Source organism: Galleria mellonella, unplaced genomic scaffold (genome assembly GCF_026898425.1).
Source record: "Galleria mellonella isolate WM207_F2 unplaced genomic scaffold, CSIRO_AGI_GalMel_v1 utg143, whole genome shotgun sequence".
Taxonomy (NCBI): Eukaryota; Metazoa; Arthropoda; class Insecta; order Lepidoptera; family Pyralidae; genus Galleria; species Galleria mellonella.
In genome coordinates this window covers 2275163-2297950 of record NW_026441997.1, presented here as the reverse complement: position 1 = coordinate 2297950, position 22788 = coordinate 2275163, and the positions used below count along the sequence as shown (strand labels likewise).

General features: G+C 32.3%; 1 protein-coding gene and 1 pseudogene across 2 annotated transcripts; one reads left to right on the top strand and one right to left on the bottom strand.

Moving 5' to 3' along the window:
- The first annotated feature begins 104 nt into the window (after window positions 1-104).
- LOC128199988 (ankyrin repeat, SAM and basic leucine zipper domain-containing protein 1-like) lies at window positions 105-6448 on the top strand (annotated as a pseudogene).
- A 6146-nt stretch (window positions 6449-12594) lies between these two features.
- Window positions 12595-22306, bottom strand: LOC113509103 (heat shock protein beta-1). Of its 2 annotated transcripts, XM_031907384.2 has the most exons (4): window positions 21951-22306; window positions 19881-19934; window positions 15487-15667; window positions 12595-13531 (listed from the first exon to the last, which is right to left on the bottom strand). In XM_031907384.2, exons 1-4 carry the CDS (start codon window positions 22136-22138, stop codon window positions 13337-13339), a joined length of 618 nt encoding a protein of 205 aa, XP_031763244.1. In that variant the 5' UTR covers window positions 22139-22306; the 3' UTR covers window positions 12595-13336. The 2 variants fall into 2 exon arrangements, with proteins under 2 accessions (XP_031763244.1, XP_026748187.1); XM_026892386.3 differs by lacking the exon at window positions 19881-19934 and having other exon boundaries at window positions 21951-22294.
- Window positions 22307-22788: the final 482 nt, after the last annotated feature.

Below are 22788 nucleotides of genomic sequence, written 5' to 3'. Positions count from 1 at the left end.
AATTTACGAATTTTTTATTTTATCATTCGTTCTATGTAATTTCTTGTTCTTAGGTAGGTAGACAAAGTGGCAACATTGATACTGTCATTGCCCGCTGTCAATTACGCCGGGCTGTCACATAACATAATGCCAGATTAATATTGTTATGGACAAAATATATAAAATAATTTTATTTTATTTTCTATATTTAATTAAAATAATTTAATACGCATTGTATTAATTATTATTTGTTTGTTGTGGTTTTATATGTTTTCAGTACTTAGAAACCGAAAATTTGAAAACAAATACTTCTCTATTTCCATTTAAGAGTTTCCTCTTGTCGGTGCAACTAATTCATGCATCTTCTTGCAGCCAGCTCTATCCCAGGCCATATCCTTGACCTACCTATACGTTATGACACCTAGTGTTTCCTTTATCTGTCCCATGTACTTATTTTCCAGTCTTCCACTTTCCTCTTTTACCCTCTATTTTTACCTACCTACATATTTAAATTCTAATTCTCTCAAACGCTCTTTCATAATTGAAAATAAAAATAGTTGGAATAGTGTGAAGTGCAATATTTGTAATTTTTAATAAGACAAACAAACTTCCTACAAAATTGATCATGGCACAATTTAGACCCGCCGGCTTGTCAGATGAAGATACAGATAATGATGATTATGGATTTTATGAAAAGCCTGTAAGTTAATTTTAATACTTATTATTTTTTACAAATTGCTGTATTGAAATAGGATTTGCTAAGCAGGTTTATTTTAACTTATTTAATTATATTATATTATATTATTAAAAGGTACTTTTGAATTTTTTGATGCATAAATTTTTCTTATATATCGTAATTTTATGGATAATTATAGTGGAATAAATTTATTCCACTATAATTATCCATAATCATATATATAAGTTAATACTTGGCAAATTATTTTTCAAAACAAAACTGAATTAAATATCAAATTCAAATTATGTTTATTGAAATAGACTTGTTTACAGGCAGTTTTAAATAATTTTTGCCTTTTAATCTACTGCAGGGTTGGAAAATTTGTTATTTTTGTATATTTCAGAAACGTTGGTATCACCATACACAACAAAATCAAAGAAAGACTGTAGAAGTTAAGTTGCAAGATGCTATCATTAATGGTGATCTAAAAGCAGTTGAAATGATTGTCAATAATGGTAACCTAACCGTTTTTTATATTATTCACTTTAGTAGTTATGATTGCAGTAAATGTAATATAATAGGGGAAATTAAATTATTAATATCAAAGTTTTGCTGAGCATATTTAAATGTGACATGGGGCGGGTCTACAACCATGTCTTATTTATTATATATTATTTTGTTAATAGTATTCCATCACCGGAGTAAAATTGAAAATGTAATTAAACTACCAAAGGATAGTGTCTACTAAATTCAAATGTTCATTCTTTGAAGTCCCTAACTTGGCGTGATAAACTACCTGGGGGGCACAGACTGTTACTTATGGGTCTACCAGCCCAATTGCTAATAAATATCATGGTTAATTCGTATTGAATTTGTCATGATGGGGTAACTGGTCTGCTTTCATCGTCACTTATCATCCCTCAATATCACTCCACTATTTTTACCCATTAAAAAAGCCCTCACTACTAATTTTATATAAAATTGATATGCTACTTAAATAACATTAGTGTCCATTCTTGGGCATTAGCCTCCATACAATTTAATTCAAGTAAGACTGAAAATTTATATTTATGCATTATTTTAACTCATTTCAGATCTAAACAATAATGTTAATTTGAAACTGGATAGTGGATGGACACCACTGATGCATGCATGTTTCCACGCACAAGATAAAATTGTTGAATTTTTACTGGACAAGGGTGCAGATCCTAATTTACATGCAGGTTAGTGAAAGCTGTTAATAGAGGTATCTCACAACAAATAATAAAATATACATCATTATATAAAGTTAGAATATATTTAATTATATTATTTTTCATCAGTATATTACTTTAAAATATCCTCAAAATAAAAATAATATAATACCAATTCAAGAGAAAAACAATACTAAACTACCTGGCTAACCTAATAATAGTAACCTAGCAGTGTGTGACAGGTGAGTGATGATTATAATAACATAATAATTTGTTAATTTCATTATTTTAGATTCTGTGACTCAATAATAGCTACGTGTTCAAACAGCAGTGCCAATAATGATGCAATTTTTAGTATTATTACAAACTTATTAGATAGAAATTGTATTTTAAATATTGGAGATAAATATGGTCAAACTCCATTCATGCGAGCAATCAGTAGTGGCCGTGTTGCTGTTGTAGAGAAACTATTGGAAAGTGATGTAAATATTGAAATGAGAGATCAACAAGGTTGGACGGTAAGTATCATATTATTAATAATATTAAAATTAAGTAAACAGTATGATTGCTCCATCATATCAGTCCTTAACTGTTTACTGCTGAATATAATCCTTCCCCATAAGAAGAGTTTTGCCAGTAGTTGTCACTCTTGGCAGGCAGGTTAGCAGCTGCAGTTGGGCTTTTAGAGATATTTTGAGAGAGATGTTGCTGCCCATTGCTCGACCATAAATTATATGTTACTCTATGTCAGAACCACATGGCTTATGATTACTTGTAGTAATATTTTTTTCTAAATTTGAGAGGTAAACATCTTACTTTCTATATAGGGAATTATTAATAAACAATAATGTCTGTAATACACCTGGTTATAATAAACAATAATTGAAATATTATCACCAGACCTTTTATTGCCTTAAAATATAATATGAGATATAATAGGAATATGCAATTTAAACATTAATATTGTTTTCATTATATGAAGATGTAGTTTTATACATATTATATTTTTATTATATATTAATAAAATAATTCTTGTATTTAAAAAATTGCACCTTCTTAGGCACTGTTTTGGGCAGTTCACTACAATCAACCAGAAATCTTAGAAATGCTCATTGCTCATGGTGCAAGACTGAATGAAGTAGACAGATCCAACCGAACACCTTTTGAAATTGCTACGTCACAGGATTACCAGAATATAATTGAAATTTTGAACAAACATTTGAAAATAGATGATACAGATGAGACAAATAAAATTATATACTTAAACCAACTTTGGTCTTGGCATGACTATTACCCAGGTGTAATAACGAGAGAAAAGTAAGTTAAAATTTTTGGTGTAGGTGCTTTTTATTCTAGTGTATATTTATAGTCAATGTATATAAAATAGATGCATAATTTAATAAAAAAAAATATTATCACTATTATTTTCATTGTTAAATGTAAATAAAAACGTAATATAAAAATGTAGTAATTTTTATATTTACCGTAAGTTTATACAAAAGTCATCTACAAGAAGTGCCTCTGTCTTATTCATATTTCTACCACCAAGCAACTGTGCTTGCATTGCTGTTCAAGTTGAAGTTTGGAATATAACAATAAAATTGTTAGATATAGAAATATTACACCTTGGCTCCATTAAATGTACAATATCAGTTTTCTGCAATGCTCATGATTATTATTTTGCATCAGATAAGTTTTCAACTTATTACCCATCCCAAGTTATATAATAGTTATAAATATATTAAATTTATCATGAAAATATTGAAAATTATTATTTACTTATTTTAATATTGTTTACATTACAGACTGGATTATAGAAATGAAATCCCCCATTTACTCTATGGCATGAACTGCGAGCGCCTTGTGTCCGTCATTGAGAACAGCAGAATAGATCTTAAAACATTTTTGCTTTTAGAGGAAAATGATATGATAAAATTGGGCATTGATATGCCATATGAAAGACAAAGATTAAAATATGGATTGCGTGTATTTCATTTGAAGGGCTGAAATTGGATGCAGTGGCAGGATTGTATGCGAAAGTTGGCAATTATAGGTTTGTTTTGTTCATTAATTTTTTCCGCTAAAATACACAAATATATTGATAGATTTTTCTGCATATATCTTCATAGTCGTAGAATTCTGACGGATCTATATATGTAATGTTTTGTCAGATCCGTCAGTATTCTGCGACTATGACGATATGTATACATTTGAGATATTCCAATTTACAACCAGGAATCAAACAAAAATAATTATCTGAAAAATTTGTTGCTTTTACAATTTTCTTGTAACAAAAATAACCTAATAACATTCTCACCTACCTAATTCTAATGTAAAGTGATAATAAATATTTCTGTAAAAAAAGAAAGATACATGTACAATGTACAAATTTTGTAACATGAAAATATTTTTGTAGAATGTTATGTATAAAAGTCTTTTCGAAATGCCTATAGTATTAAAATTTTTGACACTTAATATCTTCTTATAAATTCTCTTATACATTTTAGTGTTCTTGATTGCCTTACAACTTTGGGTACCCATCTACAACAAATATATGTTCTGGAAGCAAGCCTACAATACACTGTACGTGAATATACTAAAATTAAAAATCTAATAAAATCTGAACCACCCGATTCACCCTGATTATAAAAATGAAAACTACAGCCAAAAAATGGTGACCAATATTAACAGTATTAGAAGAGAAATTAAAAATATGAAACCATTCTCAATAAGGTAAGAAAAATTATCTCTTTAATTTCCTATAGTATAAAGTGTAGTAAATGTTGTGTCAGAATATTACACAATAAATTTTATCAAAATAAGTGTCATTATTATTTTATTTTATTTTAATTAGAATGTCGAGCAATCGCAATAATCTTATCATTAACCTGAATAATCAAATAAACATGAAAACAGATGTTATAGACGACAAAGATAGATATCACAGAAATAACCAGAGGAAGACTTTGTACAAAAGTCGATTGCTTGGGTACCTCTGTCCCATTCGTGTTTCAACCGTGAAGCAGTTGTGTTTGCATGGCTGTGTTTCGGTTTGAAGGCTGAGATATGGCGTGAATTTACTGGGTACAGAGGAATAACACCTGAGTCCTCAGGAATGGCAACGTATGGGGGGTATCATGGGCGAAACAGTATACTCTGTTATGTCCATGGTACTGCTCATGTCTGTAGGCGACGGTTACCACTTTCAATCAGGTGGGCCGTCAGCTTATTTGCCATTCTAAGTTGTATAAAAAAAATACCACAATTATGTTTTCAAATGGTTTGAACACACTGACACGAAAAAGAGGGCGCAACTTTTATCATTTTATCAGAATGCTCCAAAATGGGGATCATTTCTTATCAAGATCATTAAACATCTTAATGAATAATCTTAAGAATACAATCTCATTGCAACATTTATTTTCATAAGTATCTCTGTTTTTATGAACCCTCGTGTTTTTTTGTATACAATATGTATGAATTTAAAAAGTAAGCTTGTCTATCGGTTTTTTTTTTATGGATAAAAATGGTATAGTAACCCCGCCTGCGCTAACGGGATACCATCATGATCATGCACCATCATGATGAATTCATCAGGAATTAACCATGATAGTTTCCAGGGGGAACCACGAGGAGGAGGAGGAGGAGGACCTGATTGGGTATATTGCTAGTAATGGGATTTTAGTCTCCATTACTAACAATCTCTTTCCCCCCTTGTCTATCAGTTGTAAATCTATATATTGTAATCATAGTACAAATTATGCTTAGCTTGGCGCTAGATAAAGTTGTGTATTATTTTTTGTACAAGTTGTGTATGGTAAACAAACCGCCTACTAATAGAAAGAAGTAATTGTCGTTGTATATTGATATTAATAGCATCGTAAAAATCAAAGAATATACTGTGACGAGCTTAATATTCAAGAAATGGATAACAGCATAACTGCGGTTACCAACCCGCCAGCCAAGCGTGGAAAGTATGGGCAAAACCCCCCTAATAGAGGGAAACCTATGTTCAGCAGTGGATAATTAACGGCTGATATGGCACTGTGACGAGCATGGTACCCTTCATGTGATTTTTCTGACGACAACAATATTGTGCTTTTGTGGCTTTTAATTTTATTGTCATTTCGCATCTTTCAAACCGACACAGTGTCACGCTAACAGAGCTGCTTTGCGATAGAAATACGAAAAAAGGTGCCCAACTCGGCAACTATTGTACAGTCTTCCTTAATTAGATGTTACAAAGCTATTTTTTAAAGTTATGTTAAGGCGGTATAATTAAGTGATTGTAACACTGTCTGTAGATATAATTAGGTTCAAAAACATAATTAAATAATATCTAAATATTTCAGATAAACAAAAGCAATCCAGAACCGACCGATGTAATTCGAGAAAAATCAACTCAAGAAGTAGTCATGGGTTACGTCACAGACGCGCTAGCAGTTTGCACACTAATTATGATTGTGTACCATGCCAGAAGTTGTTTCTCTAAAATACTAAATAAATAAGAATGATATTATTACATTTGATATTTAAAAGAAAGAAATAACAAAGAAAGAAATACTTTATTTAAGTAAACTTTGATTTAAGCATTTTTAAATAGTCTTTTTTTTTTATACCGACCATTTGGATTGCAATTTCTGCCAAGAAAAATAGGCAAGAAACTGTCGCTTTTTCCAAAAGTTTAATTAAATAAATAAAGTAGGTACAAACTACTAAGAAGTGGCAGATCATAAATTTAATATACCTAGTCCAGCCATAAGTTCCGTTACAAATGAAAATGCGTTTTTTTATAAAGTGATGTAATATTATTAAAATTTATACCTACATATTTATTAAAGTCTCAGCAAAAAATATTCTATTCGAAATGGCCATATTTCAAATAGCTTTTATACAGGCCTTTGTCTGGCCACGAATCTATGGATTTACGCACTATTTTCAAAGGAAATTTTGCCACTGCTTACTCCAAAGATTTTTTAAGAGAATTGTCGCCGTGTCGTTTAGAACAAGCCACGCCCTCTAAAACTTGAACTCTAAAGGGTTGAGGTCTGGACTAGATGAGGGCCAGTCTTCAGCTCCTATAAAGTCCGGATCGTTGGTTTCAAGCCAGGCTTGGGTAGTTCGTGCCTTGTGACCAAATGCAGTCCTGCTGGAAAATACACGGAATATTTTTAAAAAATGTATTGCTGAGAGGTTTTACAAACCGCTCCAAGACTGTATCTTGATACACTTTGGCTGAAATTTTCACTCCTTTTTCACAAGTAGTTTTGTGACTCCTTCACAGGAGGAGAAGGCACTCAGTTTAAAAAAATTAATGTAAGCAATAAGAACGTATACAACCATCTATTTTTTATTCCTTAGTTTATTTTAGTTGCGAATGCACATTAATATTATTCTTGATTACTAAATTAATTAAAATGAACGACGTGTTCGCCTGGCCTACATATGAGCTAAATTCAGAACATTGCTGCTATTGGCCAGACTATAATATTAATTTATTTCTCCCACAAATAACCACATATATATAGTAATACATAGTTGTATACGAGCATTGGCACCTGTTACTAAGTGGTAAGCAACTGTTATAAATAATTTTTTACAAATACTTCAATAGAGTTTAAACACCGAAAATCGACGTAATTACTCGTAGACATATAAATGAGTAAGTAATTGAAAATCTTTTCATGTATAACGCAAAATGATGTGTCTGTATACATAATTACTTGCAGTTCTTTGCTGCGTAAAAAATAACAACGCGTTAAAGGAAGGTTCAATCTTCACAAAATTGCTACACTATATGCATCTAGACAATAAAAGGCGAATTAGTATCAGTAAAGAGATGACCTTTTCGCCTGATTTACTCCGCATATGAGTTATAGTTTTATCAACCTAAGTTTTATGCGTACATGTAGCTATACATGTAAAATTTCTCAAATCCTAATTGAATTTTCAACATATATGTGTAGAAACTTATTTTCTTTATAATACTTATATTAGTATTTGTTTTTAATGGATGATAATGGAGTGGGTACCCCGCCTGCGCTATCGGTATACGCTGACAGACATCAGTGAGGGATGATAAGTAGATAATGATAAAGCAGGTCAATTAGCTCATCGTGATGAATGCACCTGGAATTCAGCACGATGGTTTCCAGGAGGAACCGCGTGGAGGTCGACCTGACAGGGTATATTGCTTGCAATGGGGCTGGTAGCCCGCATTACTACAATCTTTTCCCCTCATATTGGTGTATTTAAATTAGCAAAAATCGATGCATGCAAAGGATTTTTTTATAATACTTATGGAAGACATCAGATTTTGCTGATATCTATTCAAATATATATAACACTCAACATAAATCTTTCAATAGAATGCATCGCTACACTGTGACTTGTTTATTATTAAAATTATGATTGTCAGTTGCTTGCAAATATCATAATGAATCGACCTTGCCAACTACGTCTGAGATAAATCACTGAGTATAAATAGATTCTATCTATTATAATAATTGAATGTCGTGTTGTCATCGGACATTTATCTATTTTATGTTCAATTTTTTTATGCAACTTACAATGGCAAACAAGCTGACTGTCCACCTGATGGAAAGTGGTAACCGTCGTCTATAAACATGAACAGTTACCATGGACATAACAGAGTATACTGTTTCACCTATGATATCCCCCATGCAGGGGGAAGGGATTGTTAGAAATGTGGACTACCTGTTCCATTGCTAGCAATATACCCTGTCAGGTCGACCTCTACGTGGTGCCCTCTGGAAACCATCGTGCTAAATTCCAGATGTATTCATCATTCATGTATTCTGGTTGGGTATATTGCTAGCAATAGGATTCTCAGTCTCCATTACTAACAATCCCTTTCCCCCCAGTTACTGTGGTTACCTAGTGTCATAACAAGTAACTAATTTGAAAGAAAATATTTAAAAACACTACAGTCTAGTCGAATCTTATCATCAAGACTACAAATTTATCTTATTTTTATTTGCAAATAACTTTCATTAGCTGCACTTTAATAAGTGTACGTATGTATTTGTGTATAAGAATCTTAAACAAACGTTGGAAATTATTACGCAATTGGGCATCATATGAATAACCAAATTGTCACAGCTTGAACTGAAATATATACTTATTTTAAATGTATAAATGTAAACCGCAATATCTACCTAATTAAAGTTTGAATTTGCATCAACTTAAACTAAAATTTATGTCCTATGTTTGACTTTGTCTGGTTAGAAATAGATTCAGTCTGTATAATACAGTCACAGCTCAATTACCAAATAAACTATTTCATTCATTCATTCATATCTGCCGTTAACTGTCTACTGCTGAACATAAGCTTCCCCCAAAGGGGGATTTTGCCAATAGTTGCCGCACTTGGCAGGCAGATTGACAACCGCAACTGAGCTTTTGGTGATGTTTTTAGAAGGGCGCTGCTACACTTCTCTCCACCATTAGGTAATAAATACAATGTTTTTTTTTAATGGGTAATAATGGAATGGTAACCCCACCCGCGCTATCGGTATACACCGGCTGGGCACCAGTGAAGGATGATAGGTGAGGATGAAGCAGATCAGTTAGCCCATCGTGACGAATTCAACAAGAATTGTTCACGACACTTTCCAGGGGGAACCACATGGAGGTCGACCTAATCAGGCATAAAATATTGCTAGCAATGGGGCTGTTAAACTCCATTGCTAACAATCCCTTTCCCCCCAATACAATGGTTAGAATGGCTTCCTTTAAGTATTCGCCTAATGTTTGAGTTAATTGTATTATTGTGAAATTGTTAATGAGACTTAAAGTAGTAATGGGTTATGATAAAGTTGAAAGAAACTAATATCGTAACTGTTTTTTTTTTAATTAATAATACACTATATATATAGAAAGCAAAGACCATAGTCGTGCAGCAAAAACATTTAGTTAGAACCGCTACTATATCTGCTATTTATAAATTTGCATGAGTCTTCACGATCCATAAAATATGATATTTATTTCTGAACATCTTAATGATACAATATAAAAGATGTTTAACTCTGATCTACAGAAAGAACGGAGTTATAAATACATCATGTATTTGTTTTATTTATTTTTTAGTTTATTTTTGTTCTCGATGTCGTAGTTTCTTAAAGTCGAGTGCCAGAAATAATATATATCATATATTATTTTATAGTATATTATTTATTAGTTACATAATAATTATGACTGTTGATAAATACTTAGTGATACCTTAACGAGCTTGTTTGCTCGCTACTTCATACGTAGGAAAGCCAATGAAATATACCACTTTTAGAAAATAGATAAATTTTATGTTAGATCATCAGAAACACAACTGTGAAATCCGCATTCAATTTGCTGTTGTAGTTTTTGCGTGATGCTGGAACAAACAGTTTTTTTTTTATAACACAAGGCAAACGAGCATGCGGCTTACCTAATGGTAAGTGACTATCGCCGCCCATGATTACCCACAGCACCAAAGGCATTACAGGTGTGCTGTTGGCCTTTTAAAGCAAACATACAGACACAAAATAAAAAAAAATATATTTTTATACAACTTAGAATGGCAAACAAGCTGACGGCCCACCTGATGGGAAGTGGTAACCGTCGCCTATAGACATGAGCAGTACCATGGACATAACAGAGTATACTGTTTCGCCCATGATACCCTTATTAAGATCCCTTATATCCTTAAATATCTCATGTACAGTCATAATCTAATTATAATTTTATTATAGGTATTAGTATAATACTGTTCAATACAATCATTTAACTCTTCGAAGAGCACGCAGTAACCGTAAATCCAGTCGTCGTATGGTAAATCATTTTGAAAGTCTTCATGTAATTGGAAGACGGCCTAAACTCCACACCATCTCTCTTGATATCGATACCCTCTCAAAGTAGTAATAGTAACACAATATTTTATAATAAATACCTAATTAAAAAAAAAACAAAAATCTTAAAATTAGACAAATAAGTTGTTTTGGCAAAAATTCGGGCATGTGCTTGTTAGGTTAGGTTTTATTTATATATTTAGGTTTTTATTTTACTGTAATATATTTACTTTATACTCGTAGCTTGAAAATAAATCTTATCTTACTAATATATAATATAATACCTAAAACTGTAACTAGAGGAAATATGTACATGGGAAATATTTAGGAAAAATTAATATTAGTGATCTTAATAAAACTAGTAAATCTCTATTGTTTATAAATTTTGTCAGTGACATCAGTATCAATGACACATATGGCACATTCCTGGTTTTACAAACATCCATAGCCTATGTTACTGTACCGTAGGTAACTCCATTTACCATCAGATGGGCCGTATGCTGGTTTGCCACTATAACAGTATAAAAAAAATCTAGTAATTGTCTGTTTCGTTGAAACTACTACTTCTCTCTACACTCACTAGTACAAAGTAGCGGACAAAATATAGTTGTTCAATATAGATAAAATAAATATTTTTATATGATTTAAAAAAAAGGAGTAAACATTTATTTCAACTTTATTAATGTAGTGACTCATCGCTGAACACCCCAACTTTTAATAATTACCAATGACTCATTTATTCTGAAAGCTTTCTAAAACAATGTCTTGGTGAGTCAGAGGTGTAGGTATATTTATAGCTATGCAATCAAGATTGCATGTATTTTGTACACTTATGAAGGGAATAAGTAATCCATTTGTAGGTATTTTGTACTGTAAAGTTATAAGCCAAATAAAAAAAAAAAATTAAATTCGTCTGACTAATAATCGAACTAGGAACCTCAATAACGCAAAAGTAACACACCACTGTGACATGACGTCATAATCACAGTCCGATATCGACATAAATTAAACTAGATGTTTCCTCTTGATACTAATCGGTCTTCAATTTATGATTACTATACTATACCATATCATACCATATCAGCCCTTAATTGTCCACTGCTGAACATTAGCTTCCCTCTATTGGGGGATTTTTCCAGTAGTTCGCACACTTGGCAGGCGGGTTGGCAACCGCAGTTAAGCCTTGCAGAAGTTTTAAGAGGGGCGTTGCTGCCCAACCCGCAGCCATTAAATTCCCTTAGTCGCTTCTTACGACACCCACGGGAAAGGAAGTGGTGGGCTTTTATGTGACGGGACCACATGGTCATTTATGATTACATTTTGTGCTAACTATAATAAATTTGACGAAATAAATATGCATTGTACAATTTTATGCTTATTGCATTAATAACTGTCTATGATAAAGCAAATATGGTCAACTTTTCATGGGTACCCACTTATTTTTTTAATAGTAACAAAATTTGTACTTATGTTGAAACTAGACGGCTGTTACAAACATTTTCTTAACATGAAGAAATGATTCTCAACCGAACCCCAAATGTGGCACAAAAATATTTGTCATTGATTTTGTCCTTTTTTGTTACTCGACTTTTACTAATAAGTACAATTGTAACGAAAGAGACATGTTTTTACATACAGAATGAATGATTTCTCACAATACCCTCATCATTGCATTAAACATACCACGTTAACTTCCCTCTGCTGAACATAGGCCTTCCCCTATTAGGGGGTTTGACAATAGTTGCGACGCTTGGGAGACGGGTTGGCGACTGAAATTAGGCTTTGGTGATATTTTTAAAGAGATACTGCTGCCCATCGCTCAGCCTTAGTCGCCTCTTACGACCCCCATGGGATAGGATTAAAATAGATTAAAAAACAGGATGTTAATAAATAATGAAAACAATATTGTTTTAAGTTTTATTGACATCTAAAACTTTCATAACAACTGTTTGTACTAAAATATAATATGTGTATCAAGTTAAAAGCTGTTAAATTGGTGTGTTGTTTGTTATAGCTGCTGATAGCAGGCGATGTTAAGCAAAATGGACTTTAATCAGTTTGTAAATAAGACACTTCTCTAATAATCCTCGTTGTATGCTTCCATAGCCATAACCTGCGCTGATTTTATGTAAACTGTACTTACATATTGTACATAATTTTCAACGAACACGTTATGTAAGCTCACTTGAATTTCTTTAGTATTATTGAGAACTTACAATAATTAATTAAAATGTTTAATAACCGGATAGATCATGTTTAATTCTAATCACATTAGTGATCAATTTTTAAATCAACCGAAATACCCAACACAACGGAAAAAATGCAATATGTAATGTTGTTCCAACTCCTAACAATCACAGTGAAAGCAATGTCATAAAGCAACATTCAAATGTACAGTGCAGAATGCATCTGTGCTCTACAATGAACAATGGAATATAGCTCAACGAGAGTAATTGACCGGTTACAACGTGTAAGTGTTAATTAAGATAATTTTGAGATTCTCTTCTCTTTTAATAATAAATCTAAATAAATATCAGAGAATATCGCCAATACTCCTTACAGTAATTTATGAAACATAAATTAAAATAAATTATTAACAATATGGAATTGCATGCGTCGCACTGGATAGCCACATTTGTAGTTGCTCAGTGCTTCTGAATAGGAATATTCCTATCCGTGATTGCCAGCTGAGGCAGAGGAGCCTCCACTGTTAGAACACCGTCTCGCGACAACGACGACTTGATCGCCTCAGGATTTGTGCCCTTTGGCAACAGGAATTCCCTATTGTACTCTCTGTATACTGATTTTGTATCTGACTTCTCCTCGTGTTTGGCGTGCACCTGAAATTAACCACATGAACATTAAGTGTACAGTCAAATGAAAAAAAATTATTGTCAAGTTATCTTTGAATAATAGCTATCATAAACAGTCTTCCGTTGTAATATTTTAATTTTGGCTTTACTCAGTGCGATTCACAACATGGTTATGTGACGGGTTCATAAATAAAAACTCACGTCAAGTCCGAAACTATTTTGGCCACACCGAAGATGGAGGTCGTAAATAAAGCCGATATTAATAATTGATGAGATATCCTTATAAAATTTATAGACTATATTGGTCAATGAGTAAATCTCATTAATAAACTCTACCATTAACTGACTGACAGATAATGCACAATCCAAACCAGCAGGTCTGCGAGTATGGAATTTACTAGAATAAATTCTTGGTACGTATGTAGCTATATGACGTAGACGAGCGCTATGAACAAATTTTCTGAAATTTCTACGCTAATAGAAGTACTGTGTTGATATTGATAGAATACAATCTTACATAACTTTATCGTGGATACGTATCAAAAGTAAAACCTTTTAGGCAGGTATTCTCTATAGACGTAAACTATTTCGAGATTCAGACCGAGTTTAAAAACAACTTTATCTACATTTAAAACACTCAAGAATTAAACACTGTGACAACAAAATTAATGTTAAATATCCACGTTGTAACGCTTCCACGAATAATTCGCCAAACTATGTATAATAAAAACAAAGAATAATCTTCGCAATTTATATAACAATGAAATTTGTTGACTGTATTTCACATCTGTAAGTATTGATGCAGCAGTACCTATATTCAATTTATTCTTGTCTCATATACACCCACATAGGAATTTTACAAATACAAGAGCTAAAGATCTGTATTTGCGCTGTTTACTCCGATAAAAAAATTCTATACGAGCACAAAAATGATAACGTACTCTGGCATGATGCCGACGCGACGCGGTGATATTTGAGACATTATTTCTTGGCTACATAAATAAACACAGTTCATTATTTTTCGGACAATTTATCTTCATTAGACCATGACAAAATCAGAGGATGCACTTGCGACAAGCGGCGGAAAAATAGTTATTTTAAATGACGACGCGATTAATAGCCACGACTAGGTACCAATTTGTACCAAACCAACCAATAAGTATCTACGTAACATGTAAGTTGTTATTTTAGGTATGCAACTGTATTTATAGTAATAGGTATACTTATAGAAAGAATTGTTAGAAGCTTTGTTACGTTCGTTTTTATTGTTTTTATGCAAGTAAAGCAAACGACGTGTTTTCAAACTTCCACAAGTTTATATTCTGACGAATAATATTCTAGAATACTTTTGTTGAGGTTCATCGACTTTTTAACTCTAGTCTACGTTCAATGTCTGCATTTGAACGCTTTTATAATTTATCGTAGCACGGCATTGATATCATGCGATATTATAATAAATATGATTTTATCGTTACGATATAATAAGAGAGTCAAATGTAATATGCAATTCCATGGAGATGCTTTTAATTTTCCGCGATGATATCATAGACGTGCACGGCATGATGATCTCATGAACGAACAGAAATTTGAAAGCGTTTCTATCAATTTATATATAACTGGCCAATTCTAAAAATTTTTCTTACTAAATTTGAATTTTATTTTACACTTTATTTAAAACTTCAGACATTTCTATATAATAATTTTAATATGTACATGATTTTTTTTCAACTAACACCATTTATTTTAATAATACGTATTGTTCTTACTAGTCTCACTATATCTACCTACATATGCCTAGCTAATTGGAATCACATGTCCTTGTACGATTATAAAAGCAAACGATTATTACTTATATACCTACTATATTTATTTAATTTATGTCAGCTCGAATATGCAAATTATGCAAAATCTCCAACACTACACCAAATAAGGGGGAGTCTATCAATTGCGTGAGGATTTTTATTTTATTTTATTAAACTTACCAATAATTTGTTGTCGACTGTTTTGACGACGATCTCTTCTGGGGTATATTGGCTGACATCAAAACGGAGCTTCAGTGATTTGCCATCCCCTTCATCTTGGATCAAGGGAGAGTTGAGACTGTCCCAGTGGCTGGGCTCAGCCAACTGTCTGCTATCACTGTGTTGTGAAGATGTGGTGGAGCTGCGAATAGTTAACAAAATTATGTTTAATAATAAATATATCAGTGTCTGTCTACTCGACTATACCCAGCGCATATTGTAGTGCATTACATTATAACCCGAATGTTTCCAGTGTTACGTTTACTAATGAATAAAGAGATTAGTAACTACCTACAAAGTTATATTTACCGTAACTACATTTTACTAATAGACACATACATTTATACCGTCCTGATACACACATATATAGATAGAAGTGTTTACGGTCGATGGTTGCCATGAGATTTTGGTGCACACACAGTCAATTTCAACCAGAATTAGTTACTAACACCATTATCAAAGCAGGTACATTTCTATTAGCGATACCGCTAGAAAATATCTATCGAATTTAGTTATAATAGCGAAAATAGATACACTTAAGAAAATCATATATCAATTAACATAGTCGTTAACCTAATGAAAAATAACGCTGTCCGCACTTATGAAAAATATTGTACTACGAATAAAGTTTTTTTTTTTTTTTTATAATTGCATAGTATTTGTAAACTATTGCTATTAGAGTAGATATCAAAAAATTAGATGTATTTAAATTTTTTCTACAAGCAATGTCACAGATGATATAATAGTTCTTTACTACGTAAGCGGTATCACTTTTGGTACCTACTTTGTTTAGGAGGGCTAAGTAGATTTGCGAACATTAAATAAGAGACATTCACCGAAAATGGATATGTTTACGCTGCTTACACATTATTAATACCTACCTTATTTTATATGACAAATCTTAATGACAAATGTTATTGAACGGTTAATATGTTTAACAATTTCTGAGACACCAAGATTGATACACGAGTTTGTGCATTAGGTACCTAAATATAATCGGTTGGATAAATTCAATTGGAACGATAACCTTTGATGACTTTAGCGCCGATAAATTATTTTTAATTAACAGAGGTGTAGAATTTAAAAATAAAACTACCTACTTAATCGAGCAAATGGTTTCATAATTGTAAGTAGTCATTGCTTCAATGACAGTGACGGTATTATTTATGCTTATTAGATTTTGATAGCGAAGCATAATTTCAAGCTGTAGATTTTACATTATCTTATTGGATTGTGCTACTAAACCGTTCGTCAATTCAATTACTTATTTATCTTTATTTGTTTAAGTTTATTGACCAATAAAATGTAGTATAAAAGGCGAACTTAATGCAATAAGAACATTCTCTGCTAACCAACCTTTGGGATTATTATTAAAAATATATATAACTACAAAGAAGCAAATTTAAAAAATGTGCTTGTAATAAGCAGTTATTGTTAATTGCATGCAACATATGTTAGTTTCCTTGTAATTGAATGTGATAAAAGAGTTTTTAATAATCTTGTGACGACGGCTAAAGTGAAAACAAGTATTATAAACATGCAACACGCTATCCACAATCCCCCATGTATTTATTTCGATCCATTTAGTTTTAATTGCAAATGCAGGTTTTAACGACTTGGTCACGCAGACGACTGTGCAGGATCATTCAATTTAATTGTAATTTTAACAAAATTTATACCTAGGTATCTAGCCGTTGATTATTCAATAAATTATAACCATAAAAAAGTAACAACAATGTTTTATTTTTACTATTTTTACTAAGTAATTCGACGAACTAGACAGAATATTTAGATATGCTTGTACAAGTAAATATAGTTACAGAGAATTTTTTATTATTTATTCTTATTAATGAATCTGTTTTATGAAATACTTATTTTAGTTTCTCATGATTACTGTCTCAAAGAAATAAATAAAAGGAAGTACACCTAATAAAATTCATTGGTTTATTAGGAATCCGTATTATTGTTGTAAGAAATTTCTAGAACACAATTTCATAAGAGAACTATATAGCGTTATTATATGCTTGAAAAACATCAGCAGAGTTTGTCTGTATTTATCATAATTCATAATCTCCATTGTCTATGAGTCTAGACATTGTCTCATCTATCAACATCAGTAATTTGCCTGAGTACTTATCCGCTACATGAAATAACAAATTATTTTTATAACGTATTCTAGTTGAAAGTAAATTTTGCTCATAATTTGAATACTATATTTTTTGTATACCCGATATTGACGATTCCTTTTTTACAACACAATTTTTAAAACACATTTTATACTACGCATATAATAGATATAGATAATATACTAATTAATTTGTTATGGTTAAACACTATATATAAAGTAATTATATATGAAATTGAACATAAATAATAAAATATAAATAATTTTATTCATTTCAAAGTAATTTAATAAATATTTTCTTGAATTGTGATGTAAAATAACACTTCAAGGCTAAAATACCCAAAACAGAACTAATTCCGAAAACTTCGTTTCCTAAACTGTCCGGCCAAAAATCGAATCAGTTACGTCATTTAACTACGCAAAACATCAACGTGCCTAGCATTGAGCCACGGAGGTCATTGGTGGTCATTGACAAAAGGTTAGATATACTTAATGGTATTTATCTGATATCTAATGGTACAAAATTCTTAACCTTTCCAATAAAAATATTTTTACTAGGTAGTAACAACTACTAGGTTAGGCAGTATGTGCATTGTGGATATTTCCGCTTTTTGCGATTGATTATCATATAGCTGATGTCATCTTCGTGTATGCAAGCACAAGGTCAACGTCAACAAATGATTTCATCAATATTTAGAGTAGGTGGACATTATCAATATAATTTGTGACCAAATGGTTGTTCAATGTCGCATGGTTGACATGTACTATGTAACTTAACCCACCAGCACCGACTTCTATAAACACATACAAGGTATCTACTTACGTAGCTACTTAGTTATTTCTAATACTCTCTAATCCAATCCAAATCTTGTGGGGGGAAAGGGATTGTTAGTAATGGAGACTGAGAATCCTATTGCTAGCAATATACCCAACCAGGTCGACCTCCTCGTGGTTCCCCCTGGAAACTATCATGGTTAATCATGATGGGCTAACTGACCTGTTTTCATTCTCATCTATCACCCTTCACTGGTGCTCCGCCAGCGTATCCCGTTAGCGCAGGCGGGGTTACCATACCATTTTCACCCATCAAAAAAAAAAAAATCCAAATCTTGTACCGTGCAAAGATTTATATATATGTAGGTAAGTTAGTATAAGAGATAGATAATGAATAAACTAGGTACTATTTTTTGACGATGACATAGTAAACAAGGTCATTTTTTGTTAACCTGCTGACATATTTAAAACAAAATGTTATTGACAATGGTGGGCGTAATGTAGCCTCTATCGAAATATATATAGGCTCCTCTATAAATTATCAATATTTATGACAAAATGTAATAATACTAGTATTCACCCACAACTTTATCCACATGACTGGGACATGTTGATTAACCACAATAACAATAATAACTTGTGTCCTTCTGTATCCTAAATACTAAGTGTGTATACCAAACTCCATGACGGTTAAGAAGTAACAAAACCAAACCCACTTTCATATTTTATTATTATTTATGAATAGGTATATGTTGTCAAAGAAGTAAACTTCTCTGGTTTAATTCAAGATTTTGCACCGCAAAACGCTACTTTAAACTCTATCGATTGCAAAAGGAATTATCAAAATCAGTTTATATTTGACGATAATATTGCGTAACTTAAAAACATAACATAAACTCTTCATATTCTCTTCATTTATATTATTTTACTTGTATAAGTCAATATAAATAACTCCAAAGGTTGGCTTTGTACTTTTTCCACCTGAAAAGTATCCGGTACTCTTAAGCTAGGTATATAATTACATTTCTATTAGACATTGATTTTGCAGATTATTTTTTATTAATATATATGTAACAAATAAACTAATAAATTGGATATTTTACTTAAATTTTATTAAGCATAGTAATTACATACATGATTCATAAAGAAATATTCTTGTTATCCTTGCTCTTATTTAAAGTTAGATTCTGTGTCCGGGTCTAGAAAGTTTAAGTCATGACTATATTAGCGAAATAAGAATTTCACAGACCAAAAAATTTGACAAAAATTATCTGTGATGCAATAACAAAATGCCCCGTAGAAATACATAGAATTCTTGTAACAAACATATAGAAATGTTAATAAAAAGCTAGTACAACATAGAAACATAAATACAGATAATTAATAACTACATAAATACATGCATAACGAAGTATAAGTAGTGTTCCATGATACATCGATACATAATGGGGTTTACCTCTCTGAAGACTTGGTTACTCCTCCGGAAGAAACAGATTCGAAATTGTAAGACATGCAAAAGGCAATATTCTTGTTAGTTTTATTAGTTCTAACAATTTATCTTTTAATATTTCAATGATAAATATTTTAATTCAAAATAAATAATCGTGAAAAGCAAAAATTATCAAATGGAATGATATTCTTATTTCTAATTTAGTATTTGAATGACAGTTACATTAGACACTAAAAAATACACGCAGCACTAGGTATCATGGTTTTATGAGTTTAAAGTTTATTATTATAATAATCTGAAATCTTGCATATTTACTATATAAAAATGCCTATTAAATACCTAATTTAATAAACCCTTAGATACTCCTAGACTGGAATTACCCTCTAGCCTACTGGTCAAAAGACCCAGGCACATTACAGTCATAAATATCTTCTTGTGTTGAGATATTTTATTAGAGTTATATAAAATAAGCATATATATGTATTCAATATTATTATATTTGTATGTATCTATATAATAAGTATATGTAATAATTTGCATACGTTAAAATTATTGCTATGTTAAATCATATAATAATTAAAAAGCTAGATAAATTCATCAAATAAATAATTATGTTTCATTCTATATAATGAACTCAAATCTCTGTCTGCCTATCTAATAATACTGAATGCAAAAACAACGGATTGTTTGACTACCTATTTGTGACGTCAATTGCCAACAATTGGCGCGTCGTCTAACCACTTGTTACTGTACAAAGAATACGTAGGTTCTACAGTTTTCGTCTTTGGTAACAGCTGCTAAAACCAAATATGTCCAATCGTTTCTTGCTAAACTATATAGCTAGTTCAACCCACACTCATAATTGTTAGTAGCTACTTAAATAGTATGGGCGGACAAGTCACAAAGTGCCCACACTTGAATAATTGAGCAAGAACCTAAAAATATTTAGTGACGACATTCGGTAATGTTTGTATTTTATATGACCAACAGACGCACTGTAGTAACTTGTTAAACGAGAGTAATATTCGTGCCCAACGTACAGTTACTCAAACTGGCTTGTCAGTGCCTGCATAAACAAAAAGCACCTATCTATTATAATTGAGATTGCGACATGGGCTTCTCGTAGCTGAACTGAAACAGTACATACTAGTTCCAAGTGGGTCAGGAATTCATGCCGTAAACATAAATTCAGCGAGTTCGCGGCTGCATTAACTGTATAACCACCCACTACACCTGATAAAATAATCGTAAACCGGTTTACATAAAGGATATTGCTAAAGACATTTCAAATGTCGCAGCGTTATACGTAGGCCACGACGATTTATATGATAAAAACATCGAAAATTCGAGGTTGCACTACTTTATGAATAGCAACAGCCATTGTACATTTATCACGCTATATGGAGGCGGTATGCAACTAATTTGCAGACATTGCGTAACACTCGTATACAGCGTGTTCTATTGTGTTTACAGTTTTACGCATTCCTGCGTTTTTTAACAAATTACAAAATGTTCTCGTTGTAAGCCGATGTTACCGGCGCTATTTCTATTTATGACATCATCCCGCGTCGGGCTTACGTATCGCTGCACGCTTTAAATGGACGCGACTGAGATGTCTGCAGTTGATGCCGTTCCGCGGAATGATCCCGAATAATGCCTTTTGAATTAAAACTTTCGTGGTACCGTCATCGAGGCCACCTGAGGTGCGCGACTTTCTTGCGAAACTTCCAAACTTATTAATTCAAGATTCCCTTTTATGAAAACAAGGCCGGCAACGTAGCCGTTACGATCGGAATAATAATGCAAGTTATACATGTAGGCATAAACTGGAGGTGCTTCAACCCGGTTAAAACACCCACTTGCATTTCTAAATCACGGATACCCACGCTGATTTTGTTTAATGTTAATAGCCACTAAAATGGAAATCTATTCAGAATTTTTTTCGTTGATCTCTAGTGTTGCAATACGTAATTTATTAAGTATTAACTATTATGTATATATATTTAACTATAACCATCACATATAAGTATAATGTTTAAAAAAAAGTTAATAAATTTAACAAATATAAATAAATACCTAGTTGTGCTCTTGAAGAAATTGTTGCTTTCTCTGTTCATGAGTTCTGATCTGAATTTACTCATTTCCTCTTCCATTTTTCTCATTTCAGCGTCGAACCTCTCCCTGATGCTCGAGAATTCAGTGTCGATGACTGAAAAATCGCCTAATTTAATAGGGATGTTCCTTTTGAGACCACTGTCAGCCATTTTTCAGTAATATGTAAACTGATGTAACTATTAAACAAACACTGGCGAGGTTCTTCCTTGTGTAAACACAGTTCACAGTTGTGTAGTTACGCACTCGACGGTAGACAAGGCAACACTGATCATTAGTCGTCGACTCGGCGCCAGGGGGCTTGCGCAGAGTTTTAAATAGCCTCACGTTCGAACATCGCCACAGACTCGCTCGGCGTCATTCGGCCCACACTTTGCTTCTCGCTCATTCCAACAATCCACATTGCATGATGTTAAGACGCTCGACGTACCGAGTGAGGTGGCGGTAACGACTACGTTATTTAATTGATGAATCATTTCAACTGGATCTGTCTTTTCTGCTTATGGCAATCGACTCCATTATAAACACGATCTTGTTATTCATTGTGTATTTTTGTGAGATGTCGTATTGTATTCGTCATATCAAGAGGGCCAATTGTACGTAATTATGCACCCAAGAGTGCCTACACCTACCTACAAGCTTAGTCAAAACTTATTAAAATGCTGATAAACTGCTATATGTTCAATCATTTAATTCTGAACATAGGTACTCTACTACACTCACACAGTTGTCAACATCGAAGCATTTAATGTAGTCCCATCTCCAAAAAGAAGAAGACATCACAAACACATACCTATGGTTG

Coding starts and splice junctions, on each gene's coding strand:
- LOC113509103 (XM_031907384.2), bottom strand. CDS start 22,138: ATGGCTGACAGTGGTCTCAAAAGGAACATCCCTATTAAATTAGGCGAT. Junction 19,935..21,950: donor TTCTTCAAGAGCACAACTAG/GTATTTATTTAT, acceptor TGCCTTTTGCAT/GTCTTACAATTTCGAATCTG. Junction 15,668..19,880: donor GTAACCAAGTCTTCAGAGAG/GTAAACCCCATT, acceptor AACTATTCGCAG/CTCCACCACATCTTCACAAC.